Source organism: Rhea pennata, chromosome 3 (assembly GCF_028389875.1).
Source record: "Rhea pennata isolate bPtePen1 chromosome 3, bPtePen1.pri, whole genome shotgun sequence".
Lineage (NCBI taxonomy): Eukaryota > Metazoa > Chordata > Aves > Rheiformes > Rheidae > Rhea > Rhea pennata.
Window position 1 is genome coordinate 130,153,135 of NC_084665.1, and position 27,880 is coordinate 130,181,014.

The 27,880-nt window shown below is 41.5% G+C and overlaps 2 protein-coding genes across 5 annotated transcripts in view; one reads left to right on the forward strand and one right to left on the reverse strand.

Annotated features, from left to right (window-relative positions):
- The window catches only part of ZNF512 (zinc finger protein 512), a 19,907-nt gene extending 12,433 nt beyond the window's left edge, over positions 1 to 7,474 (reverse strand). Inside the window, exons 1-5 of one of the 3 annotated variants that reach the window (XM_062573418.1) lie at positions 7,401 to 7,474; positions 4,066 to 4,124; positions 1,847 to 2,055; positions 1,100 to 1,156; positions 873 to 965 (exon numbers count right to left, since the gene is read on the reverse strand). In XM_062573418.1, the coding sequence (XP_062429402.1) occupies positions 873 to 965; positions 1,100 to 1,156; positions 1,847 to 1,892 (196 nt within the window). In that variant the 5' untranslated portion in view covers positions 1,893 to 2,055; positions 4,066 to 4,124; positions 7,401 to 7,474. Of the gene's footprint in view, positions 1 to 872; positions 966 to 1,099; positions 1,157 to 1,846; positions 2,056 to 4,065; positions 4,125 to 6,302; positions 6,325 to 7,213; positions 7,362 to 7,400 lie in introns of those variants that run through there. The other 2 variants (XM_062573417.1, XM_062573420.1) reach the window with 2 other exon arrangements.
- On the forward strand, positions 7,386 to 27,880 carry GPN1 (GPN-loop GTPase 1). Of its 2 annotated transcripts, XM_062573421.1 has the most exons (14): positions 7,433 to 7,598; positions 7,677 to 7,770; positions 8,851 to 8,890; positions 10,422 to 10,488; positions 11,240 to 11,277; positions 11,834 to 11,912; positions 12,015 to 12,109; positions 13,392 to 13,437; positions 15,689 to 15,835; positions 18,010 to 18,092; positions 19,333 to 19,372; positions 20,342 to 20,432; positions 27,077 to 27,187; positions 27,706 to 27,880. In XM_062573421.1, exons 1-14 carry the CDS (start codon positions 7,515 to 7,517, stop codon positions 27,795 to 27,797), a joined length of 1,107 nt encoding a protein of 368 aa, XP_062429405.1. In that variant the 5' UTR covers positions 7,433 to 7,514; the 3' UTR covers positions 27,798 to 27,880. The 2 variants fall into 2 exon arrangements, with proteins under 2 accessions (XP_062429406.1, XP_062429405.1); XM_062573422.1 differs by lacking the exon at positions 7,677 to 7,770 and having other exon boundaries at positions 7,386 to 7,598.

A 27,880-nucleotide genomic window follows, 5' to 3' on the forward strand; every position in this document is an offset into this window, starting at 1 on the left:
TGAAGTCTACATTCCTTTTCCAATACCTCAACATAATGTCTTTTTTTCAAAAAAACATGATAATATTTGCCCCATCCAGCTTGTGATCCTAAGTCTCTAATCCTTTTCTGAAGAACTGATACCTAGCAGATCATTCTTTGTCTCTCAGTTGTGCAAATATTTCTTCCTAACTACAGCATCTTTCATCTTACACTCTATATTTCATCCTGTCTTTTACACTGTTTATGTAATGTGAAGACCACTTTGAAGTTTATCTTTTTTCCAACATACTTGCCATCTCTCTCAACTTTGTGCTGTCTACATACTTCCTGTTTTGTCCTTTTGACTGGGACAAATACAATGATTAGACTTGAATCCAAGATAGACTATGGAACTTCATTCTATACTTTTTTCTATTTTAGCAGCTAACCACTGATTTAATACACTTATCCAACGAAAGACCTAAGATAGCAACCATTCCTCCCTCTTCAATTTTATGGTAAAAGGAAATTAGGCTGATTGGGTGTGATTTGTTCTTAACAAACCCACATTGCTGTTATCATCTCCTCATCAATCTCCAGATGCTTACAAGTAGTTTGCCTCACAATTTAGTCCAATACTTTGGTGGAAACAGAAATGAAGCTGTCTAGCCTATACTTCCCCTACACTCCATTTTTCCTCTCTGTTAAAAAATAGGCTTGGACTTCAAAAGAGACTAAAACTAGAACAATCACCTCTCACTGTAAAATAGAAGGCAGGCAGCAGTATCATATAGCAAGATTCACAGAATCAGAAATAGAGGTGGGGAGACAGCAGAGAATAGTATTTGGCCAGAAAAGGAGTCAAAAGTACCTGAAGGCTTGTAACTAGAAATTATAAGTTATTTGTATTACCAGAAATCTTTTGCTTCTTCTTGGGGGAGTCTTTAAGAGCTTCATCTTCGCCTTGGTCAGATTTTCTCTTGCTTTTCAATAATACTTCTCCTGCTAACAAGTAAAAATGGAAATACTTAGTCTGGACAACAGTTTTGTGTCTGTCTGCTGTCTCAGTTTCTTTTCATTTTCATTACTTCTAAAGAAAAAAGTTGCTTTTTGTGCATCACCAGTGAGACAGACATTACCTTCTGAGTCAATAACTCTGAGGTACGCCATGTTCTTCAGCGGAAAAAATCCACAGCCTGCAATCCCCCAACAGAGAAGACATGGAATAAACAGTGCCGTAGCATGATTTGGGAAAATAGTAAGAGAGCGAGGAAGGAATACAGCTCCAGGAGATGAAGAAAGAGCAATAGGAAAGACTGATGTTTTGGCTCTGAGTCACATGAAAAGTTTGGAAAACAGCTCCTAGACCACAAAATCTGTCTCTTACATTGCTGTAGTAAAGAAGGGACATTCAATCTTGACCCCTCAAACCACTCCAAATCAGAAAATCATGAGAAAATTAAAAAATTAAAAAACATCCACAAAAAATTAATAGCTAGAAAAGCTGTGTACAATCCAGAGCACTGCTGGATGGTCCACTTTTGTACATTCTCAGTGTTGCTTTGTTGTGTTCTTAAAGCTGCCAAAGCATTTTCCTGAAACAGTGGGCAAAACCTTCAGACATACTTCTTTTATAGATGAAGCTGAGTTCAGTCATTAAAATCATTAATCATAAATCATAGTCAAGTCACTCATAACACTATGCAGGTTATGCAGACCTACTCTCACCAGGCAGAGAATTTTACCTAAGTTTCTCTCTCACAATATACAAAGAGCATTACCAAGCTTGGAATTTGAGGTTGAACTTTAGCAGGTCTTTCAGAAGTTATCCAATCTCTCATAAAAGAATCAGAGAGAAAAACAGAAGAGCCAAGAGTGATGAGTACCTCTTTTTCCTGAAGTTTTGTTAATGCTGTTTTTTATTCCTCTCATTTCCAACCAGTAAGCAGGCCTGTGAATTGTCCGCTTGCTTCTCAACTCTGTACTCCCATTCACTCGACTCTTGGATGAGGCAGAAGAAACATTGCTGGCTGTCTCATCACAGTTACTGTTCAGTCCTAGGACAGTAGTTTCCAGCTTTTCAAATTGCTTAGATCTGGAAAACATCAACTCGAAATCATATATCTGTATCTGTATGTATGTATGTATACATACAAAACCATAATGAATTGACAGGCAACATCTCTTTCATCTTCCCAAGCCACTCTTAAAAATTCACCTCAAGTTCATTAAATCTCTTGAGGTTTGTGAACAGAGATGTGCCAGCAGCATAAAACATCCTAAGTATTATTTTTCAATACCCCTTTTAGAGATTGGCATTAGAGAGCTACTCAAAAGCAGCAGAAAAAAATTCACCCTACCTCAACTCTTCAACAGCAAGGAGTAGGTGCAAGTTCATCTCAGTTTAAAAATAAACATTCATCCTTAAGCTGTCAGTGTGGAAGATAAGGACTCTTCTTCCAACATTTTCCTTCTCATAAAGTGTATAAGCCCCTTCAGTAAGTATTCCCAGAGTGAGAGCTGACACTACACGGTTAAACACTCAATACTAGTAAGAACTTTAACCAACAAGGCTTTCAACAATAAAGACAGCCTTATGACATATCCTGTAAACCACACTATATTAAAAATAATTTAGAACGTGAAGGCAGGAACACTGGTTTTATCTCTAGAAACCAAATGAAACTTTCCTTCACTCTTCTCAAATACTTCTCACAATCCTGAAATGCCCGGACATTTACACTAATATATATGACTGCAACAATTAACTCACTAAAAATGTCAAACAGAATCATAAGAGTCATAGAATCAGTAAGGTTGGAAGGGACTTCTGGAGATCATCTAGGCCAACCTCCCTGCTCAGCAGGGTCACCTAGAGCATCGTAGAGAGGGTTGCATACAGACGGGCCTTGAAGATCTCTAGAAAAGGAGACTCCACAACCTCTCTGGGCAACCTCTTCCAGTGCTCCGTCACTCTCGCAGTGAAGAAATTCTCCCTCACGTTCAGGCAGAACTTCCTGTGCTTCAACTTCTGCCCATTGCCTCTTGTCCTGTCACACGGGACAACTGAAAAGAGCTTGTCCCCGTCCCCTTGACACCCTCCCTTCACGTACTTGTACACATTGATAAGATACCCCTTCAGTTTTCTCTTCCCCAGGCTAAACAGGCCCAGCTCTCGCAGTCGTTCCTCATAGGGCAGATGCTCCCTCTGAAGCGGGCCCACATTTTCCCGAGTCCTCCTCTTGCTGCTGATGTATTTGAAGAAGCCCTTCCTGTTGTCCTTAACATTCCTTGCAAGACTCAATTCCAACTGGGCCTTAGCCTTCCTCGTAGCATCTCTACATACTCTGACTGCATTCCTATAATTCTCCCAAGTAGTCTGTCCTCTCTCCCACATTCTGTGTACTTTCTTCTTCTATTTGAATTTGACCAAGAGCTCCTTGTTCACCCATGCAGGTCTCCTGCCACTTTTGCTGCACTTCTTACTCATAGGGAGTAGATATTCTCTGAAAAAGTACTATTAATGTAAGAGGAGCAGAAGGAAAACAGAAACAATTATCAGCATAGTCTGTTGCTACCACAATCCACAGAGGGAAACAAATAGATCTCTCGAATGACAAATGTGATGGCGATCCCCAAAATACTCTTCCCTACCCAAAGCTGTGGATCTCATGTCTTAACACAATGGTACTGAAGTTAATAAGTTGGGGACAGACTGTATCAGGTAGGATAGCATGCACTATGTTTAAGGAGTGTAAAAGGCTGTTCAGAGGAATTCTCAAATTAAAGCCTTTCAGTTAAGACTTCTCATACTGAAAATGCATAGATATGAAATACCATTTAGTTCTTCAAGCTATAATTTCTATCTTCCTAGTGTTAAAACCCTTTAAAAAAAATGAAAGCTTATACCAGTTGAAGTGTCAGAAATGTGCTTTTCTAATGAGCCAATAAGCAAACTCAATTGAGATTCTCATCAGGCAAATCAGAACAGTTGCAGCTCTTAACACTGAAGCTATTATTTAAAAGGTCAGACATAGCTTTCCAAGAGGAATCTCTCAGTTTTTTCCTTGCCCTCAGTCAGACTTAACAAGAAATATTCACATACTTTTTGTTTCCCAGAGATCTCTTGACCTTCTGCTGTCTGTGATGTTCAGGCCTGGTATCCTAACAAAGTAGAACAATCCAGATTAGCAGTATTTTTTTTCTTCTTGCATATTTCGTTCTTCAGGTAAACAAAACAAACTGCACTTTTGAGATCTGTGTGCTATTCTCTGAAAGGGAAACTACTGTCTTCTGCAACAAGGAATTGTTTATCCCCTTCAACTCTAGCTGAATTAGAATAGGAATCAAAATAGGGACAAGGCCCTCCCCAAACCTCTCCCTGTATAAAATTCAATTGCTCCCCTTGCACTTAAGTACGATGGAAGATGCTCTGTCTCCAACTTACTCAGTGGTACCTGCTTTCTGCCTAGACTTTATCACATGATGAAAAGTATTTGAGATCCTAACCTACTAGATTTTCCATAGTACTTCTTTTTTCCTTAACGAAAGCAGTCTTGCTTTTTCCATGTCAAGAATGTTGCCTCTAGCCTCTTCTAAGTTTTCTTTTCATATTTTATCTCAATTACCTTGTCATACTTCATCGGCTGCCTGGATGTTTACTTTATCCATGTCTCAAAATCTTTCTTCCTTTTTAATAAAGGATTTTTGTCCTTTATTGCTCTCTACTTCTTATATTCTTATTAAGACACATAATGTAACAGATACTATCGACAATCCTAAATCAACATAAAGGACCTGTCTCTTGTACAGTCCTCCCAGCGTATGGAGAATCATTTATCACCTTCTTCAAATACTAAGTGATTCAATCTCACGCTTCATTGGGAAACATAATACATAGATTTTACTGACTAGAAAACAAAATCAATGCATGGCAGAAATATGACATACACAAACTATGACCTAGAAACAGAGATAAAATTCTGTCACATATAAGAACAGGCTAAGGGACTGAAAATAAGGAATATGCATAAATGACCTACCTTCTTTACAGAAAGATGTAATACGCATGTCAATTGGACCCATGCTATAAAGTGTTTTAGTTATTAGAAATAAATGTTATAAATTATCTAGGGAAAACAATGAACAAAGATGTGACAGATTATGAGGAAATCATAAAAATGTAATAACTTGTCAGGAGATGCTGAGAAATTTTAGATGTTGTAGTAAGACTAGAGAATAGGCAGCTTCAAGACAAGTGGAATTCACCACTAAAAATACATGGAAATGCACATTGGAAAGATTAACTTGAAACTGTCTTATATGTTCCTGCCTTCTTGTTTATATATGATCCTATACATAAACTATCTAAAAAGATTTGGATATCACTGTGTGCTGTTTAATTAAATCCCTGCTTATATTGTGGCAAAAAAAAATCAAACATGAAGATCAGTAAAATTAGTTTTATTGTATGTGTACACATATAGATACACATACACATGTATAAAAATACAGTCTTGCTATAAGCTAGTAGGTTACTCTTCCTAGCAACACAGTCAGTGAGAAGCCCCTAACCCCTGGTACACACCAGGGAAGAGATTCAGAAATGAGCACTGCAACAAGTAGATAATTTCTTAAACTGCAATCAGGGCCTGTCAGACTCTCCTTGGGCCTCCACCCCAGCACCTCCTCCCAAGGAGAGGTTAGGAAAATAGCTGGAGAGAAGTTAACAACTGCTTGACCAATACTTTGACAATCGCTTCTTGTCTTCTTCGGAAGAAAAGTGAATTGAATTACTTACACGCCACGAGTAGTACTAACAGCAGTGTCTAGGAAACCCTACATCAGAAATCTGGAGAAAATGCAATGTGTTGAGAAGCTGGAAAAGATTAGGCCTGTGATGTTGTAATGAGGAGGGGAAAAAAATAACATGAGACAAAGAAAAAAAAAAGAATATGCATAGCCTGCCATTATTGGCAGGCCTAATTCCCCATTGGAAGAATGTGGACTATTGACAAACATGGCACATTTTAAGATTTTTTTAAATCTTGAGAATTAGCATGAAGAATTTAAGGGATAGTTAAAGATCTGCAACAAAAAGGAGGAGAGTAGAACTAAGCTGTCTTGCCTTACTTTGGAGACATAATAGCAGCAAGAACAAAGGAAACATCTAGGGAAGCTGATGTTTAAAGCTTTGCGTGGTTTGTATTTATACAGTGTACTTCCCACTCGGAAATCACAGAAGTCATTAGAAAAAGCTGAAGCAAAAAGTATGCAGGAGTGCCAAGGACTGGCTATGTAAGTATCAAATATAAGTAGCAAATAAAAGTAGCACCTTACAACCTGAAAGGATGAAGGAGAGACTTCCTTCTGAGGTGTGCTATTCCTGCCTCCCTAAGGATTTGGAGGATGTTCCAGAGGCTGGAATATGGCCTTTTGCTGGGTACTGACTGCCCTATTCCGAAAAAATGGTGTTTAAACGAAGGACACAAACTCCAATGGAGATCAGGAGATCGATGTGGCAGCTAATTAGACCTGCAGCCAGGGAGAAGAGGTGTCAGCAGACACGAAGCCCTCCACACTCCTGTGACTGTCCCTACCCCACCAGGTCAGCTAAATCCCTGAGACCCGGGGCAAGCAGGACTGGCTGAGCAACTTTGGGGAAACTGCCAGTTTTACCTGCGTGCTTCAGGGACTAATGTTTCCTGAAACAAAGACTTCTAGCACAAAACGGTCAGCCCTCACCGGGCCCGGGAGCCAGCGGCACACTGCTCCGGACCCCTTCCCGCGGCTGCTGACGGTTGCCCGTCAGAGCTGCTCCCGTGGCCTGCCCCGCGGTTCCTTCCTACTCTCGGGCCGCGGCATCGGCCGATGTCCGGGGTTTCCAACGGAAACCCGCCGCTCCCGTGGCGGCTGCCGGCGCTGCGGGCACGCCGGAACCCCCAGAGGCCCTCTGCCGCCCGCCCGCTCGTAGATGGTGACCTAGCCGACGGGCGGTGATAAACAGGGCCCTGCCTCTGGCCCCAGCCCGCAGCCCGGAAGGACCCTGGGGGCCAGGCGGAGGTCCTCGCCGCGCGGGGAGCAGCGTGCGCCCCCGCCGCGGCTGCCTCAGTGAGGCCGGCCCGCCCCCGCCGTGCTGATGGCGGCACCCATCTCGCTACGGCTTCCGGCCCCATATGCTTCCACCCCGGGACCGGGACCGCGGCCTGGAGCAGTAGCCGACGGCGCCAGTCGCGAAGACCGCGGGCACTCACCAAGCCGCCGCCGCCACCCCGCATGGTGCCGCCGCCACGTCAGCACGCGCCCGCCGCACTGGTCACTTCCGGGCGCCTCCTCGCGGCGGCCAGCTCGGCCCTGAGCCCTGCGCGACGGCGCCGCCAGCCGCCCAGGCCTCGGCCGCGCAGCTCGGTGAGGGCGGCCGCGTGAGCCCGCGGTGCTTACCCGGCCGCCGAAGAGGGAGCGGCGGCCCGCGGCCGCGCGCGCGCGCCATGGCCCTGGGGCGCGGCGTCCTCCGCTTCCCCTCGCACCCCGGAAGCACAAGTCAGCGCTGGGAAGATGGCGGCAGGCGCGGCGGCGGCGCCTCCCGTGTGCGTGCTGGTGCTGGGCATGGCCGGCTCCGGGAAGACCACCTTCGTGCAGGTGAGGAGCAGGGATGCGGGCGATGTGCCGTTCTCCCCCGCCGGCAGCGGGGCCTGACGCCTCCTCGTGTCCCCGTAGCGGCTCGCGGCCCACCTGCATGGTCAGCGCTGCCCGCCGTACGTGATCAACTTGGACCCCGCGGTGCACGACCTGCCGTTTCCCGCCAACATCGGTGAGGCCAGCCGTGCTGTGAGCGGCCGGGGGGGGCTCGCGTCAGGGGTCTAGTGTGTATGCGAAGTCCGCGAGAGCAAAGCAAGTGTGTTTTTCCACAAATAAATGAAGGCATTTATGGTATGCTGCTTTTCTTATGTTTCACTGAAATGCACATCTTTTATGAGGCATTTGGCTACGTTGTTTATACACACTTTTAAAAGATGGCAAATGCTAACACGAGAAAAATCTTCCATTTAAGACTTTTTCTGTGACTTTTGATTCTTTTATACTAGCAGAACTTTTTCTAAAAATGCATTTTTGAAACCGATGCCATCTTACCATCCTGTTTGTACATCCTTATATTGCCTTGTGTGATTTCATGGTACTGTGGTTGATTTCTTGTAGATTTGTTTGTTTGTTTGCTTCCCTCCCTTTATGACTGCTGAACATGGTAACAAGTTTGACCTGTTCAGACCCTCCAGGTCTTTTCTCTCCAGAGCATTGGTAGCCATATGTGCTACCAAGGAACTTCCTTAAAGTTCTTTAAAAGACATTATTTTTAAAGAAAAGGTCTTAATAATAAAACGGACCTTATGACTAGTCATTCCTAAAGGCTTGTCGTACCTTACTGTTCCATGAATTTCTGGAGGTCCCATCTTTTATACTTTCTAGAGCTCATCAGCCTGGTTTTCTAGAATATAGTAAGGATGGTATGGATACTTGAGGTATTTTAATTGGTGTCAAATGAAGAACTGGAGGAAGTATTCCAATGCTGGCTCTTTCATAATGCAATTAAGTGCATGTAGTTTGTTTACTGTTAGCTAGCTGAGAAAAAAATTCAGTGTAAGCAGTTACAACTCAGTGCTTACACTGGAGATGTTTCAAATGAATTGCCTCGGGTTTTAAAGATATGCCGACAGCAGAGCAAGTCCATTATATTTTATATGTTTTTGTCTGTGAGACTTCTGTTGTTGCTAGATTTATTATTGAGGCAAAAGGAAAACTGCTGGACAAGGAAAGGCTTTCTCTTCATCAGCATGATGATAAAGGAATTTTTAAAGTAATACACTAAAACTATTTATACTTCTTTTCTCCTTAGATATCCGGGACACCGTGAAATACAAAGAAGTCATGAAACAGTATCCTTTCTTTGTCTTACAACGATCTATAAAATCTCTGAATGTGTTTAAAAAAAAGGGGGGGCCATCCACTTTGCACTTTCGAATGAAAAGAGGAGTGTTTTGGGGATTGGAGTAAATCAGAATGTGTAAAGACTAGAAGTTGTTGACTGGGTATTTCTTACATTTAAGATTAGAAATGCATTTTGAACAAGATCTGACACTGCTTAGGTCATTCCCTTCTCCTGTGCTAAGAGTGATTTTTGCCTAGCAATAAAGTTTCACAAATAATAAGCACTCTGTCCACCTCTCACTATTCTGTTCTTTAGACCATCTTTCACTGTGAAAGCCAACAGCCTTTTTCCCATGCATGTACAAGCCTAATTTTGTTCGTTATAAACATGTCCAAATTCCTGCTTGCCTTTAATAGGTGGGAAATTTTTTTTTCTGTCTTCTCTCTCATTTTTTTAAGCAGCTTTCCACATGGTTTGAATATAAAGCCCTGTTGTACTTCTGAATCTCTGAGACACTGGATCATTGGCTCTGGCTGCACAATAGTTTCACTGTAGTTCAGTAACATTACACTAAAAGGCCTGCACCTCCAGTGGGATATGGAAATCCTTTGACCCCTAAGCAATGGCTTTTGCAGATGGAGATACTGTGCAGGGTTTAGATTTGGCATACTAGTGAGGCTCTCAATATTTTATAAAAGAGAAAGATGGTGATGGTTAGGATTCTGACTTTTGCTGGTGTTTGATTGGGAGTTACTAAAAAAAATCCAAGTATAAGTTTGAATTTGGTACACAGATGCATTATTTGCTCTGCTGTCTCTTGTTAGCCATTACTGGAGTTTAAACATCTCATTAAATAGTACTTAAGGAGGCTATTTGGCAGCTTGTTTGGATATTGAAAGCAATGGCACTGGAAGACTACTGATGAGTCAGTGCTGGGTTTTGTGCAATAAATAAAATATTTGATGTAATACAAGAGTCTTTCTTTCATTGAATACATATCCATATGTGTGCAAAGCATTTTAAAATCTTTAAGCTCTCTTTGATTTGCTGAGTGTCTTTACAAAGCTCATTCCCATTCTTTCTGTTTAAATTTGCTTAAAAACTAATTTGTGTAAGAAATTCTTTGATTATGTTTTGAAATATATGTTCTTAAAGTTTCAGTGCATTCAGGGTATTACCTTTCCAAAAGGTTTATAACAACATAGTCAGTATCTCAGAATTTGACGAAGATTGCGTTGATACTTTTTTCCTTTCCTTTTTTGTCCAGAATGGTAATGCTTGTATGATGATCAAGGGAAGGCCATGGTGTAGCCCCTTTTTCTTTCTTCCCCCACACCCCCCCGCCTTTTTTCCTATTCCTTCACTTTTGTTATGTTACTACATCATTTAGGGAACTACTTAATTAAGTGCCCTTTTGTGCGTTGTCTTTAGCTGCAAGGTATCCAACATACATTGTAAATGGTGAACTATTGTCAGATTTGGAAAAGAAGTACTCTGAGGTCTGCATAATCACCTGCTTTCCTAAATAAAGTGTCCAGATATGGGCTGGGCCCAAATGGTGGAATAGTGACCTCTCTCAATCTCTTTGCTACAAGATTTGACCAGGTACGAGGTTGTTTTCATGTGATACTGTGCTATGCATTTGTGGGAAAGTGTAATTTATTTCTTGATTTTTAGTTTCAGAGAGCATTGTTTTGTTTCGCCATCTAATTTTTCTTCTGAGTTATTCTCCCCGCTGAACCATGTATCTTGTAAAGTAGCTGAACTGCATTAGCTCTTGTTTAAGGGAGATAGTAGTTTTCCACCTTTTTTGTGTTTAAAACTCGGAAGCCATGTGTACAGAATATCAGTACTTTAGTCTTTGTACATAACTAACTGTTATATTACACTATGTTCATTATAAGATTTTCTTCATCTTTTATGTGAATGCTCTGATTCTGGAGTAGGGAGGCCTACTTCTGGAGATCAGTCAGTTATCCAATACCACTAGAAAAACCTGACTGCTCTCTTGAATCTTAATGCCTAATGCTGGGAACCTTACACAAGACATTGAAACACTGCACAGTCCCTTAGTAAAAAGGTAGGGAACCACTCGTTTTATTATACTTCTTTTTTTTTTAATACAGGTAGTAGAATATGGGCAAAATTAAGGTTGCTCTGGCATATACAATGTCCAAGCATTTTCCACTCTTCCTTAGTAAGGCATTTCCGCACACTGAGAAGCTTAAGAGCTTTGATTCTCACAGGTAGCTATGTATGTTCAAGCTGATATAGTTTCTATATACAGAACAATCCTAAACGTTTCTTGTTTTGAGCCTAAATGCAAGATACACGGCTTCCTTTTCTCTTCAATCAGGTCATGAAGTTTATTGAAAAAAGGCAAAATGCATCCAAGTGAGTACACTCTGTGAAGTCTTATTGTTCTGGAATCACTGTGGGGAAAATGATGCAAAACCCTAAAAAGGATCTTTGCATGTTTTTCAGTTACTTTTTAAATTTCAATTTAAATTTTATCTGAAAAAGGAAAATTAGAAAAGATAAACTAGACTCTTGCATGATACATATAAGTTGAAGAAAGAAATATCTACTGGTGCTAATTCTGCATTTCTTTTATCTTGCATTAGACCTTCATTCTTCTCATTCACTGTTCAAATATGCAACAATTAATTCTTATTCTGAAAAGTTTACAGTATTAACTATCCATGAAATTGGTGCTGTTGACTTTAATAGTATCTGAACAGAATAATAAGTGCCTCTTAGGTACATTGTGCGCACAGGAAATCTTCAGGCCTGTCCTTAAATCTTGTTGCTCTTTGAGAGACACTTACCTGATCCTTAACAAAATAATCATATGATCTGTTGTTCTCATGCCTCTGGTAATCTGGTCACACTAGCACCTTGTATTTGACTAATTTTCCCTTTTTATTTGTTGGGGGTGATTTCTTAACAGGTATGTTATTATTGACACACCAGGGCAAATAGAGGTATTCACTTGGTCAGCATCAGGAACTATCATAACTGAGGCACTGGTAAGTATATTCTAGAGGACTTGGCAGCAAGGCTATGTGAAGAACGTGGCAGTTGAATAGCTTCAACTTTTAACTGAGATTTCTTTTACCGTGTGTTTCTAGGCTTCCTCTTTTCCATCAGTTGTTGTTTATGTGATGGATACCTCTCGCAGCACTAACCCTATTACCTTTATGTCCAACATGCTGTATGCCTGCAGGTAGGAAATGCTGAAAATCCATTTTTGATTGCTGTATCTATTTCATACCTATTTTGGGAGGATTATTAGTTTAGATTTCATCTGAGGAGCTTTCAGATGAGGAGAATCTCAATTCTTGAGGAAGTGATTGAAAGGAAGGAGTGAAGATACTGTTTTAGGGCTTTTAGTTCATAGGAAAGGTATAGCCAGACTTTTACAGTGACTGTATCCAGTCTGTTTTCTGGCTTGAATGGTGGATTTCTGTTACTCAATTTAAGATGGGGCAATCAAATTATTTAATATGTGAATTACAATGTTTCCCTCATAGAATAATGGAATAATTTAGATAGGAAAGAACATCTTGAGGTCATCTGGTCAAAACTTCTACTGAAAACATTAAATAACTCATGATTCCTTTGCTTAATGAAGGCTAGTTGGATTAAAGTTCTGTTACCTGTTGCTTATAAAAACATAGCCTAGTCTGAACTCCTTCTGGTAAACATACAATATGATTTTATCCTTTTTTTATTATTATTGGTGACATTTTCAGTGATTCTTCAAAATTCATTCTGAGCTTGGCATGATACTGAATTGAGGTGAACAGATGCTGTCTCCTGGCTTATTATCCTCTTTCTTTTATATGGAATTCTGTACTTTCTTTCATGTCAAACTAAGGACTAAATACCTATGTAAAGATCAGATCAGCATGACTAGAGCTGTCCTAATTTATGGTAAACAATGGTAAATGTTTTTCAAAAAGATATTAATCCTTGTACCAAGTCAAAAGCTGTATCATTGGGATGGGAATATGCACAATATGCTATATCACATGCTGCATTTTCTGAAATTAGTGTTAAGCAAGAGATACTAGAATAAATATAATTAATATGAAAGCTCATGTGTCAGTGTAAGTTTTGGTTTACAGATATTTTGAGTTATTTGAATTCATTGATCAGTCCACAAATGATATATGAAAGCCTAAGGATTTAAATCAAAATAATATAAAAATGCAAAGACAGCAAAAAATTTCATTTGAAATTCATGGAAAATACTAGTCAAACTCAACCATGCACATAGAAGGAAATTTTATATCTTACAGACATATGCTTACATTTTGTGGGGATGTGGGGAAGGAATTTTGGTCAACTTTAGTATGCAGAGTCTGGGTGAAAATTACGTTCTAATTCATGCAGAGAAAAATATTTTCTGTAGAGTCACAAGTACATCTGCCTTATGTGTAACATTTTTTTTCTAATGAGCTATAAATTAGATATCTTTTTTAACGCTTCTCTTTTCCTTTCAGTATCCTGTACAAAACAAAGCTACCTTTCATTGTTGTCATGAACAAGGTAAATCAGACCCTATGGCTTGTGTCCCAGCAGAACATCATTCTGTTTATATTACTTTACAGTACTGTCTTCCTGTTATTACAATAATCAGATTTTCTTGCTGAGAGGCTGTGAGGGGCCTAGAGGCTGAAGACTGAATCTAAAACGGATCTACAATCAGACAAAGAAAGCCACAAGAAGAATAAAGGACAGACAGTTAAAGCCAAACAAATTCAAATTAGAGATGAAGAGAATTAACGTTATTAATTTAACCTTTATTGTAGAAGGTAATATTAACAATTTAAAAATGTATTGCAGGATCTGATAGAGGTTTAATTTCTTGATCTTCAAATTCTAAATCCTTTATTCTTCTGTGAATTTTATGGATAGGGTGGGAGAGGGGGAGAGCGGGACCCTGAAACAGGGAATGTCCATGTCAAGATGTAGCTCTTCCATGCTTTGAAGCTGGCCTCCTGTGGCTGGGTGGGAGTGGATGCTGGTCCTGTTCTCCTCTTAAGTCTTTTACATGTAGAATGTTGGGACCTTGTCCAAGGGGACCCCCCCCCACTGCTTCACCATCCCTTTGACTGATGCTGTTTTTCATCTACACTGTTTTTAAATGCTGTATCCACGGATGAGGATCCCTTCCTAAAACCTTAACCCTATACTGTAAGCAAACACAAACCTCCTAACATAAGGTTAGGTTCATTACTGAATCTGTTCTTACATTTGCCTACTTCCTCAAAACATTTTGTCCTAATAATCACAGCAAGCAAAATTCAATAAAAGGTGTTTAGTTCTGATCAATGACACTTCGTGTGTCACTGTCTTCCGGTATGCAGATGCTTATTAGCTTAAGGATACGCCTCCATTCTTGTATAGGTACTGGTCTGTAGCCTTAAAGAAATGCTTTTGATCTGGAAAGCTGTCCATCTCTTTAAGCAAAACAATTTCATATATTAGAAGAATCCCATTAGATTTTTGGTATGAGTACTCTTCCTTATCCCCACAGGCATTCTCTTAATCAAGGAATGCCTCTCAAGATATGTGTAATTATAGAATAAGCTGTAAAGTTTGTTTGTTTGTTTGTTTGTTTTTGCAAAAAAATGCATGAGGAAAATGTTTATGTCCTAAAGAAAATGCATTTTTGGAAAGACTGAAAGAAATGTGACTTAACATGTATAGGGAAAGGTAGGCCCAAAGTTTAGGCTTCATAACTTTAAACTTCATTATGATCTGATTTGATTTTCAGCCTTCAGGAGAAAGTAAAGCCAGTAATGTTTGAAGAATTTTTGTCAAGCATTTTAAAATTAAGTGTTGATAAATATGGAAACATCCCAAGGAACTGAAATATATAGGGTGATAGACAAATTTAAGGAATATTAGATTTGAAGAGGAATAAAATTAATAGAATGTGTAGAGTTGTTTTTATTTACAGAATTTAATCAAGCTAACTGTAAATGTGTCTTAGGACACTTGAAAAAATGTTTCAGTACTCTCACAAATCTCTTCAGTAATGGCAGGCAGTATTTATTTATTTTCCTCCTTCTTATTGGTGCTGAAAAATGAAATATATTAGAGTTTTAGACACTTCTGTATTGTGATAATAGGAATCCATGTAAAAATTATGGAACCATCTCACCAGTTTGCATCCACAATCTTATACTGGGTTTAGATTATGATTTCCTTAATCTGAGCACAGCTCACAATGTAAAGTTCCTATAGGCTGTTCCCCAGCATGGGTCATGTCTGTCCCTCATATGTGAATAGTAATTTTCAGTCGTTAATTAAAAAGGTGGGAAGGGAGCAGGACTTTTTTTTCCCTCTCCAAGCCAATCAAGGAAGATAGGGATCTTCAGTACAGACTACCCCCCCCCCCCCCCCCCCCCCCCCCCGGGGAGTGGCCTCAATCATACGATCTAATACTTCGGAACAAATTTTTTTTGTAGAGTGCAGAACTATTGGATGCCCCATTCCCGTAAAATCATAGAAATTTTTGTAGCCAACCTTTGTTTTGTTTCCTTAAAAACACTTTCTTAAAACTGGAATAGTGTTTGTTTACTGTTCCTGTAAATGCTAAACAGTTTTTTACCTAGTGTTTTACCTGGTCTGGTAAGACAGAACTTGGAAACCTTTAGACCAGGGCTGAACATTTTGAAAAGATAAACATTTTCAAAGTAAGTTTAAAATGGAAATTGTAAATAAGACTTAAGTTGTTAAATAAGCAGAGTTCATCATTATTGCCTCTGAAAAAGCTCTCTGCTCCTTTCAGACTGACATAATTGATCACAGTTTTGCAGTAGAATGGATGCAGGACTTTGAGACATTTCAGGATGCCCTGAATCAAGAGACATCCTATGTCAGTAACCTGACTCGTTCCATGAGTTTAGTGTTGGATGAGTTTTACAGTTCACTCAAGGTAAGAATCTTCCTTTGTTTACTGCCTCTTGTAAAAGCTTGGAAATGAGAAAACTCCAGGAGACTCTTTTGAATGTGGACAAACACATCGTGGAAGTAAGTGAAGAAGAAAGAGATAGACTCTTCTTAGTCATACCCACTGAAAGGGCAAGAGGCACAAATTGAAATACAAGAAATTTGGTTTAAATGTAAGAAAAAAAATGTTTAAGGGTGATTGAACACTAGAATAGATTGTCCAGAGAGGTTGTGGAATCACCATCCTTGGAGATATTCAAAACGTGACTAGACAGTGTCCTGAACAACCTGCTCTAGTTGACCCTGCTTTAAGAAGAGGGGGTGTTGGACTAGGTGATTTCCAGAGATCCCTTGCAATATCAACTGTTCTGTGATTCATTAAAAGAACTTTTCCCATGCTTTTGAACTGGAACCTGTTGCTCAGCCTTGCATTAGGAGAAAGGATTCTCTGTTTGGAGTGTAAAGTAACTTTAATTCCTTGTTAAGCTGAGTGACAGACTAAATTAGTTAAGAATATACTGTGAATGATAATCAGAAGAAAGCTAAGATAGGCAACTAAGAAATGTCCTGTTTTGAAGCGTCTTCTGTGTGAGGTAATCATTCCTTGTTTTGAAAGTGTCAAGTATAGCTGGTCAATTACCATGAGGGAAGAAGTGGAAGAATCTCAAAACAAACAAAAAAAAATCCTGCATATCTGCTGAGGCAAGGAAAAGTGTCCATTCAGTTTCTTTGAAAATGCTATGTAGTGGGGGATGTTAATGATCCATAATTTATGTCAAAAGAGTTTGGCTAATTTTGTTCTGCATCAGCTTTTACTTAAGAAAAATCAAAAAAAAAAAGAAAAAAAACTCTTACAGATATTAGGCAGTGGAGGTAAAATGCTTTTATTTTGGCTAAATTATAACCGTTTATGTGAATGATTTAGTTTAGAATCATAGAATCGGTAGGGTTGGAAGGGACCCCTGGAGATCATCTAGTCCAACCCCCCTGCTCAAACAGGGTCACCCCTTTAAATAGGGGTTTAAATAGGAAACAGTATGCAGTATTTCAAAACTGGTTGGAATAGTGCCATAGAGAGGACTGAAATTACTTCCCAATCCTTATTTGCTAATCCATTGTTTGTGTGCAAGGCGTATCTATTGATCAGCAGACTGAAGAGCAAGACATGAAAAAGATCATAGTAGACAGCATTAAGTACCATAATATGTCAAGAAAGGCAATTTTTAAAAACTTATTTTTATTTATTAATATGTATTTGCATATTGGCACATTGTCCAGACTAATGGTGAAATGTTTGGAATGCTTGGTTGCCTCCATATTTACTGAAATATTGATAAAACTCAAGACTGTGTTGGAAAAAGTCTTAAAGTTGAAAGTGAGTCGCTAAAGCTGTCTTGCTTATGAAGGAGTTAGGGTTAGTTAGGATGTAAGAATCCTAAGGGTCACTAAATACTGGCTAGTAACAGACTTAATTAAAGGTATTTTTAGGTAGTAGACTTAATAAAAGGAGAACAAATGGCCAAAAGTGTAACGATGGACAAATTTACATTAGAAGGGAGATGCATGTTTTTAACAGGGAATATATTGCCATAGTAAGTAATGAATTCTCCATCTCTTGCTGTTCTTGGTGTTGGGTTTGGCATCTCCTTTAATATACTTCAGCTAAATGCAAGTAATTGGACAAAATTTCAGAGGGGAAAAATCAGGTCTTGCGATCTGATCTGTTCAGAATGAGAATTTTTAGGCATTATATTATCTTGCCTACATTTTTGTGGTGTTTTGAGATGGAGGCACAAGGATGAGATCTAGTGGGGGGAGGGGTTTGCCTGCTGAATTGTTTTTATTTATTTATTCTGTTAACATTATAAGGAAAATGCAGCTGCCTGTGTTAAACAGGAGCTTAGTTAAAAGAGGAAAAAAAAGATCTGGAGGTAGCAAACATTAAGAACAAATGGAAAAAGACGTTGAAAGTAGGAATAACAGAAACATAGTTTTACTGCTTACTCTGATATCACTACGGTATGTAAATAGGTATTGCCAGATGCCCCTAATTATTTTTTTGAATATGCTCTTCAGTCTTTCCAGCTCTCATCTCCTATTAGTTATCTAAGAACTTGTTTCAGTTTTTCTTCAGTTCTGGCATGTGGTTTTCTTTTGCAGGTGGTTGGTGTTTCTGCTGTGCTTGGCACAGGACTAGAAGACTTTTTTGTTCAGCTTTCTAAAGCTGTAGATCAATATGAGAGGTAAGGTAATACTTTGGACCCTGAACCAGTGAATACTTGCTTAAGTCTTCTTCTCTGGAGATATTCAAGGCCTGCCTGGATGCAACCCTGTCTAACATGCTCTAGGTGACCCTGCTGAGCAGGGAGGTTGGACTAGATGATCTCCAGAAGTCCCTTCCAACCTTACTGATTCTATGATTCTATGAAGTTACTTATTCATGAGTCTACTCCTTTGATTTGAAGGAGCAGTCACTTTTCACAGCCAGAGTAATATAGGGTGTTTAATAAATTTAGATACAAGACTCAGGACAAAAACGAGCAGTTGAAACAAACTATTCAGTGGTGAATTTTTAAGCTAACTGTTAAGAAAAAGAAAAAAAAAAAAGCAAGCTGTCTGTGCCAGCAAATCTGAAGTCAATTTCGTCCTCTGATTCCATAGGATAATTAAGCTCTGAATTATCCTCAGAAAGCAACAGATCAGTTTGGTAGATTGAATAGATAAGCAAGTTGAAAGTGAAGAATTCTTTGAGAAGTTGCTGCTTACTGGATTTGTCCTCATGATATACTGCACCTATATATGTATGAGGCTGATGAATAGCACTGTAAAGCAAAACCAGAAACTCATATTACATAGAAGTAGCCAAGGCATGCTATGGATTATTACCAGATACACTGCCTACACAGTGATCACCTAATTATTAAAGGAGTATCCATACCCCCTTTTTTCCTTCAGTAAATAAAGATTTTGTAGGTACCAGAGTGGTATAATATAATGAAAGTCTTTGTAATGTATTCCTGTATGAGATCCCATTGAACCCTCTCTAGAGGCGTAGGTACCAGCAGAGAAAACCCTGTCTCTGATTAAAGGAGACTACTATATCTACTATTTTAATATGGTAATGAAATGACTACCTCTGTCTAGCTGGCTTAACTTCTTATCCAGGAAGATTGTGCGAAAAGGGTTTTTTTTTTTTTATTTTAATTAGGTATTTTTACTTATTTTGCATCCTTTAGTTTCAAAATACAAATTTACATAAAAGTGCCGTTAAACTTCTTGAAACCTCTCTCAATTATGAGAACCTGAAAGAACTTTTTAGTTTGGGGGTTAACCTGGGTGATTAAAAATTTGAGGGCGTGTTCTGGTTGCAGTCAAAATTTTCACTTTGTGGCACTTTAAAAACAAGTCTCCAAGATGGCTTGTATTGAATATAAAGCATCTATTACTTTAGAATGAATCGATTCTGTGTATTTATTTTTACAGGGAATATCGTCCAGAATATGAGCGTCTGAGGAAAACACTGGTAAGTATTTCTACCATTGTATGCATATATAGTATATCATGGGATCACTTTTATGCACACAACTGCCTATGTGTGTGTGTGCTGGGGGGTCCTAGTATTTCATTAATAATCATATTCAGTATGAAAAATTCTCTCCTGAAATTCAGTTTCTCTCTCTTTTATCCTTTAGATTTGGTGGAGCATATCTTAAAAAAAAAATGATGATTTGCAAAGCAAATGTTCAGTGTTTTAGTGCTAATAATTTAAATTTATTTGGGCAGGTTATGAGAAAATGGTTGGAAAAGATTTCAGTATCTTTCTTTCAGAAGGAGGGAGACTTTTTTTTTTTTTTGAAAATAATGTTCCAAAATGATTTGCTGAGAATAACACTAACTTTCCATGACAGTTAAGTGTACTGTTTTGACTTAGACAGTGAATTGCAGTATAAAGATCAGTAGTTTTTATCACAGTCTTTTTTAAAACTTCAGTCTGCAATGTTTCATAACATTTTGTTCTTTTTGTGTTCCCTCTGCCTTTCTAAACTTTTCTTTAGTTCAGTGCATGTTTGTCAAACTTGAGCAAGCATTTGATTCCATAGAGGCGTTTCTTAAGATTGAATAGGTTCCCTTTTCACATCAAGACACTTTCAGACACTGAAAAAAATGACAAACATTGAAGGCAGCAGGTGCTATTTAAAGAAATTAATTGCTCTGCTCGCTTTGAGTTCTGACTGTCCAGGAGGTGGTTCTCTGAAGGTACAGCTTCGCTGAGTTTGGCTTGCTGATGCTGCTGAAATTTTCTTCAAAGTCCATCATCCTGGAGATTGTTCTCCATGCTTATCCAAAAGTTGTCTAAAAAATAGATTGTAATATAAGACCTGTTTGACTACTGCTTTTTGCCAAAGGGATAGACTATGAGTATTAGGTGCGAGCTCTGTTTCAGTAATATTTTAAATGTGTTCAGAATCCACATGTTATTTTATACCCACAGGAAAAAGCTCAAAATAAACAAAAGAGAGAACAGCTGGAACACTTGTGGAAGGACATGGGCGCAGTGTGTGTGCAGAGCAACACACTTGCAGGTACTTTCCTAAGAAGATTAACCTTACTGGGAGAAGATTAACTTTACCTGGGAATCCTTATGGACACCAAGTTGACCGTGAGCCAGCAGTATGTCCTTATGTCCATCTATTCAGCCCTCATGAGGGTCCCCCACAGTACTGGAGTACTGTGTCCAGTTCTGTGCTCTCCAGTATAAGAGAGATATGGAGCTACTGGAGCGAGTGCAGTAATGGGCTACTAAAATGATTGAGACTGCAGCATCTCTCATTTGAGGAAAGGCTGCAAGAGCTGGGCCTGTTCAGCCTGGAGAAGAGAAGGCTGAGAGGGGATATTATTAATGTGTACAAATATCTGAAAGGTGGGTGTAAAGAGGATGGGGCCAAACTCTTCAGTGGTGCCTAGTGATAATACAAGAGGCCACAGGTGCAACCTGAAACACAGGAAGTTCTGTCTGAGCAGCTGAGGGAGCTGGTAGATGTTATTGATAAGCCACTCTCACAGAATCACAGAATGGTTGAGGTTGGAAGGGACCTCTGGAGATCATCTAGTCCAGTCCCTCTGCTCAAGCAGGGTCACTTACAGCATGTTAGACAAGGTTGCATCCAGATGGGTTTTGAATATCTCCAGAGACGGAGACTCCATAACTTCTCTGGGCAACCTCTTCCAGGGCTCTGTCACTCTCACAGTGAAGAAGTTATTTCTCCTATTCAGGCAGAACTGCCTGTGTTTCAGTTTGTGTCCAAACATCCATCTCCATCATCTTTGAAAGGTCATGGAGAACAGGAAGATGTCTGAGGACTGGAAGAAAGCCAATGTCACTCCAGTCTTCAAAAAGGGCAAGAAGTAGAACCTAGGAAACTAAGGGCCAGTCAGCCTCACCACTGTTTGTGGTGAATGATCGGTCAGCCTTACCTCCATCCCTGGGAAGGTGATGGAACAGCTCATCCTGGATGTCATCTCTAAGCTTATGGAGGAAAAGAAGGTCATCAGGAGTAGTCAGCAGAGATTCATCAAGGGGAAATCCTGCTTAACCAATCTGATAGCCTTCTATGATGGAATGACTGGCTGGGTAGATGAGGGGAGAGCAATGGATGTTGTCTCCCTTGTCTTCAGCAAGGCTTTGGACACACTCTCCCATAACATCCTCGTAGATAAGCTTAGGAAGTGTGGGCTAGATGAGCAGACAGTGAGTTGGCTTAAGAAGTGGCAGAAAGGCAGAGCTCTGAGGATTGTGATCAGCAGTGCAGAATCTAGTTGGAGGCCTGTAGCTTGCAGTGTCTCCTAGGGGTCAGTACTGGTCCAACCTTCTTCAACTTATCCATGAATTATTTGGATGAAGGGGCAGATGCCTTAGGAAGTTTGCAGATGATACCAAACTGGGAGGGGTGGCTGATACATCAGAAGGTTGTGCTGCCACTCAGAGAGAAGTAGATAGACTGGAGAATTGGGTGGAGAGGAACCGCATGAATTTCAACAAAGGCAAGTGCAGGGTCTCACATCTGGGGAAGAATAGCCCCATGCAGCAGTACTGGTTGGATGTTGACCTACTGGAAGGCAGCTCTGTGGAGAAGGATCTAGGAGTCCTGATGGACAGCAAGTTGACCATGAGCCAGCAGTGTGCCTTTGTGGCCAAGAAGGCCAACGGTGTCCTTAGTTACATCAGGAAGAGTCAGCAGGTCAAGAGAGGTAGTCCCCCCTCGACTCAGCGCTGGTGAGGCCACATCTGGAGTACTATGTCCAATTCTGTATTCCAGTACAAGAGAGATGGAACAACTGAAGAGAGCCCAATGTAGGGCTACAAAGATGATTAGGGGACTGGAGCCTCTCTCATTTGCCAGCAGGTTGGCCAGCCTAGTAAAGAGGGCTTTAAACTAGGTAGGAAGGGGGGGGTGTCATACAGACAGGGAAGACAACAAAACACAATTGGGTTGGGGGGCCTCCAACGGATGCATGCAGCTGAGGATGTGCGTTCGGGACATGGCTATGGGTGGCTACTGTACACCCTGGGAAACCTGTAGGCATGACCACCTCTTTAAAATGCATGTATACTAATAAACGCAGAATGGGGAACAAACAGGATGAGCTGGAGATCTGTGTGCGATCACAGGACCGTGATCTCATTGCAGTCACGGAGACATGGTGGGATAGCTCTCATGACTGGAATGCTGCCATGGGTGGATACATGCTTTTTAGGAGAGAGAGGCCAGGAAGGCGAGACAGTGGAGTTGCTCTTTATGTGAGAGAGCCACTGGAATGCATCGAGCTCTGCCTAGGCGGGGAGGAGGAGGCAGTTGAGAGCTTATGGGTAAAGATCAAAGGGCAGGCTAGCGTGGGGGACACTGTTGTGGGTGTCTACTACAGGCCACCTGACCAGGAAGAGAAAGTTGATGAGGCCTTCTATAGACAGCTGGAGGTAGCCTCACCGTCACAGGCCCTGGTTCTCATGGGGGATTTCAGCCACCCTGACATTTGCTGGAGGGACTACACAGCAAGGCACAAACAGTCCAGGAGGCTCCTGCAATGCATTGATGATAACTTCTTGTCACAAATGGTGGAGGAGCCTACAAGGAAGGGTGTCCTGCTGGACATCATCCTTACCAACAGAGAGGGACTGGTGAGAGATGTGAAGGTTGGGGGCAGCCTTGGCTGCAGTGACCATGAGATGGTGGAGTTCAGGATCCTGCAGAAAAGAAGTAAGGCAACAAGCAAGATTGCAACCCCGGACTTCAGGAGAGCAGACTTTGGGCTCTTCAGAGGCCTAATTGGAGGAGTCTCATGGGTTAAGACCCTAGAAGGAAGCGGGGTCCAGGAGGGCTGGCTAGTATTCAAACATCACTTCCTCCAAGCTCAAGAGTGGTGCATCCCTATGAGTAAGAAGTGCAGCAAAAGCGGCAGGAGACCTGCATGGGTGAGCAAGGAGCTCTTGGCCAAATTCAAACAGAAGAAGAAAATACACAGAATGTGAAAGAGTGGACAGGCTACTTGGGAGAATTATAGGAATGCAGTCAGAGTATGTAGAGATGCTGCGAGGAAGGCTAAGGCCCAATTGGAATTGAGTCTTGCAAGGAATGTCAAGGACAACAGGAAGGGCTTCTTCAAATACAGCAGCAGCAAGAGGAGGACTAGGGAAAATGTGGGCCTGCTACTGAATGGAGCGGGGGCCCTGGTGACAAGGGATACAGAGAAGGCAGATTTACTGAATGCCTTCTTTGCTTCAGTCTTCACTGCTAAGGGCAGCCCTCAGGGATCCCATAGCCTGGACGTGAGGGAGAAAGTCTGGAGAAGGGAAGACTTTCCTTTGGTTGAGGAGGAGAGGATTAGAGACCTTCTGGGCAGGCTAGACATCTACAAATCCGTGGGCCCGGATGGGATGCACCCACGGGTACTGAGGGAGCTGGCGGATGTTGTTGCCAGGCTGCTCTCCATCATCTTTGAAAGGTCCTAGAGAACTGACGAGGTGCCTGAGGACTGGAAGAAAGCCAGTGTCACTCCAGTCTTCAAGAAGGGCAAGAAGGAGGACCTCCATCCCTGGAAAGGTGATGGAACAGCTCATTCTGGATGTCATCTCCAGACATGTGGAGGAGAAGAAGGTGATCGGGAGTAGTCAGCATGGATTCACCAAGGGGAAATCCTGCTTAACCAATCTGATAACCTTCTATGATGGAATGACTGGCTGGGTAGATGAGGGGAGAGCAGTGGACGTTGTGTACCTTGTCTTCAGCAAGGCTTTGGACACACTCTCCCATAACATCCTCCTAGAGAAGCTCAGCAAGTATGGGTTAGATGAGTGGACAGTGAGATGGATTGAGAACTGGCTGAAAGGCAGAGCTTGGAGGGTTGTCATCAGTGGCGTGGAGTCTAGTTGGAGGTCTGTGGCTAGTGGTGTCCCCCAGGGCTCAGTACTGGGTCCCATCCTGTTCAATTTTTTCATCCATGACCTGGATGAGAGGACAGAGTGCCTCCTCAGCACGTTTGCTGATGCTACCAAGCTGGGAGGAGCAGATGACACATGTGAGGGCTGTGCTGCCATTCAGAGAGACCTGGACAGGCTGGAGAGTTGGGCGGAGAGGAACCTCCTGAGGTGCAACAACGGCGTGTGCAGATTCCTGCACCTAGGGAGAAATAACCCTAGGCACCAGTACAAGCTGGGGGCTGACCTTCTGGAGAGCAGCTCTGCAGAGGAGGACCTGGGAGTGCTGGTGGATGACAAGTTGACCATGAGCCAGCAATGTGCCCTTGTGGCCAAGAAGACCAATGGTCTGCTGGGGTGCATTAGGAAGACTGTTGCCAGCAGGTCGAGGCAGGTGATCCTGCCCCTCTACTCAGCCCTAGTGAGGCCTCATCTCGAGTCCTGCATCCAGTTCTGGGCTCCCCAGTCCAAGAGTGACATGGAGTTACTGGGGAGATTCCAGTATAGGGCTACAAAGATGATCAGAGGTCTGGAACATCTGCCCTATGAGGAACAGCTTTGAGAGCTGGGCCTCTTCAGCCTGGGGAAGAGAAGACTGAGGGGGGATCTTATCAATGTGTACAAGTACGTGAAGGGAGGGTGTCAAGGGGACAGGGACAAGCTAGCTCTTTTCAGTTGTCCCGTGTGACAGGACAAGAGGCAATGGGCAGAAGTCGAAGCACAGGAAGTTCTGTCTGAACATGAGGGGGAATTTCTTCCCTGTGAGAGTGACAGAGTACTGGAAGAGGTTGCCCAGGGAGGCTGTGGAGTCTCCTTCTCTGGAGATCTTCAAGGCCCGCCTGTATGCAACCCTCTCTACGATGCTCTAGGTGACCCTGCTGAGCAGGGAGGTTGGACTAGATGATCTCCAGAGGTCCCTTCACGGATTCTATGATTTGAGGAAAGGCTGTGAGAGCTGGGCCTGTTTAGCCTGCAGAAGACTGAGAGGGGATCTTACCAATGTCTGCAAATATCTGAAGGATATTTTACTGTGAGGGTGACAGAGTACTGGAAGAGACAGAGCTCTGAAACCAGTGAGGTTGTGGAGTCTTTCTCTGGAGATACTCAAAACCCACATGGATGCGATCCTGTCAACATGCTCTAGGTGACCTTCCTTGAGCAGAGGGGTTGGACTAGGTGGTCTCCAGAGGTCCCTTCCAACTTCAACCATTCTGTGATTCTGTGAACATAAGGAAAAACTTCTTTACTGTGAGAGAGACAAGGCACCAGAGCAGGTTGCCCGGAGAGTTCATGGTGTTATAGAAAGTTAGGCTCACTGGCCATTATAACAGGGTCTGATCCTAGGTCCCTATTGAGACAGGTTTGAAACCAAATTAAAGTGAAGTAAGTTTTAATGGCATATGTGCAGTAATTACAACTTGAGCTGACTGCCTCTGAAGATGAACCCCGAGACAAGAAATTCCTAAGCTATTATACTCTTACGATCTAAATCTTCCCCCACTTCATGTGATAGTTTGGAACCAATAGCAATGTTAGAATTTGGGATCTTCCAGCTCAGTTGGTCCTTTCTGTAGTTTGCATGTGTATTCTTTACTTCTTATCTCACTTATGCATAGTTGTGGATGGCTCTTATACTCCCTGGATGGCTCTTTTACTCCCTGGATGCTTCTCAGAACCAGTCTTTGTGACTACTTCTTTCTTGCATTGTTGTCTATGTCTTCTACTTTCTTATCTTGTCCTTGTTTATCCTTGTCCAGGAATCAGTCTTGTGGTTCTCTTGATTCGTTGTCCTTTATTAAAGTCCATCTCCCTGCTTGTGCTCGTTAATGATAGACTGCTTATTGAACCAGCTTTGGGGCCTTCTTTTACTTAAGAAAGTTCACTGATCAGGCCTAAGTCTTCAGCAAATTTAGCTACTAATGCTAAGCAAGTTATGATAAGTGACTAACCCTAGACAGCTTCAGTCCAATATTCTTTAACAGTGGAGTCTCCATCCTTGGAGATGTCGGATGCTGTTGGGAGAGAGTCCTGGGCAATGTGCTCTCAGGGACCCTGTTTGAACCTGGGAATTAGCCTAGATGATTTCCAGAGGTGTCTTCCACCTTCTACCATTCTGTGATTCTGTGATGTTGTGGAGTCTCCTCTGGAGATCTTCAACCCTGCCTAACATGCTCTAGGTGACCCTGCTGAGTGGGGAGGTTGGACTAGATGGTCTCCAGAGGTCCCTTCCAACCTTACTGATTCTATGATTCTATGATGATTCTGTGATACTGCAGAAGCTCTCTGAAGCATTTGCCTTAAGTCATATAAATCTTTTTTCTCTTCGCAGCAAAATCATGAAAGCAACTTCATGTTAGTGAGAAGGAACGGGACTTTAATCCCTATGGGATGGGTCAGACTTGGCTCTTCTATGTGTTAGTCATAGGACTAACAGAGACATGAAGAGAGGAAACCTTGGTGTGTAGATAAAGCAGTGGTTGTACTAGAAGTAATGAAATATTTCAGGAAAGGTGAAGCAGTTCAGTTGGAATATGAGAAATCTTGGCAACTGTTTGAGCTACTGCCTTATATGAGGTTCGGTATGGTGTTGTTACAGTCTGTCCTGTATCTTTGAAGTCCAGAAGCAGCTTTCCATCCCTTTAGAATAATATTAATTACTGTGGTCATTGTGTGCAAATAGTAACTGTAAGAGCACGAGCTAGCCCTGCTTGTTAGCATGAGGTTTTGGATATAGCCGTCTCTGTTCCTTTCAAGGTTCTGCTGATGCTTCTGCAATGGGTCCCTCTGATCTGATCCTAACACGAGGAACTCTTGATGAGGAAGATGAAGAGAGGGAGAGTGATACTGATGACATTGACCATGATGGTAAGGATATGTGGGGATCTGATTTGGTGTAAAAGCTGCTGGTCTGGTCTGGGAGTGCCCTCTGTATTTCATTAACTGTATCAAATATGAGAGCCTAGAAAACAAGCAGACACCTAGATCGGGAATCTAGAGCAGAAGGCCTACCTCAGTGCTTAGTCCTGTGAGTTCACCCTCTAATCACTGTGAAAGTTTAATTTAAAATTTTGTATTCAAGTGATTATTTTTAATAGCTGGTATATAACATGCATAAACCAGACAACTTATATAGTGGTTGGATCATGCAGTGACTGCTGAACCTGATCGCTTCTCTTTTCCTTAAACTCTTGGACTTGGAGCAATCTTTTAAGCCCTTGAAATGTCTTATTTTCTTTTAGCTAGTTTGCAGACCTGTATCTTCATTCTTTAGCAAATAGCCTGATTCTGGCTTTTTTTGGAATACAAGCAAGACAGGTGCTGATATAGTATTGAATTGTGGCTTTTTTCTCTCCCTCCATTTCCCTCTCCCCTGCCTCCCATAGTTACTGAGCAGAGCCATGAAGAACCAGCCTTCAGAAATTTTATGGAAGAGACACGGATGAAATACCAGAGAAGAAGCAATCAGTATGAATGAGACTCTTGGAAACAGAGTTTGGAATCCCTTGTAATGGAGTGAACAATAAAGGAAGGGCATAATGAAACTCGTATGCAACCACA

What these genes read in the sequence shown, in the direction of transcription:
- GPN1 (XM_062573421.1), top strand. Translation starts at nt 7,515, where the DNA reads ATGGCGGCAGGCGCGGCGGCGGCGCCTCCCGTGTGCGTGCTGGTGCTG. An exon ending in AAAAGGCAAAATGCATCCAA is followed by an intron (nt 11,278 to 11,833) that starts GTGAGTACACTC and finishes ATTTCTTAACAG; the next exon opens with GTATGTTATTATTGACACAC. An exon ending in TCATTGTTGTCATGAACAAG is followed by an intron (nt 13,438 to 15,688) that starts GTAAATCAGACC and finishes TGCTCCTTTCAG; the next exon opens with ACTGACATAATTGATCACAG.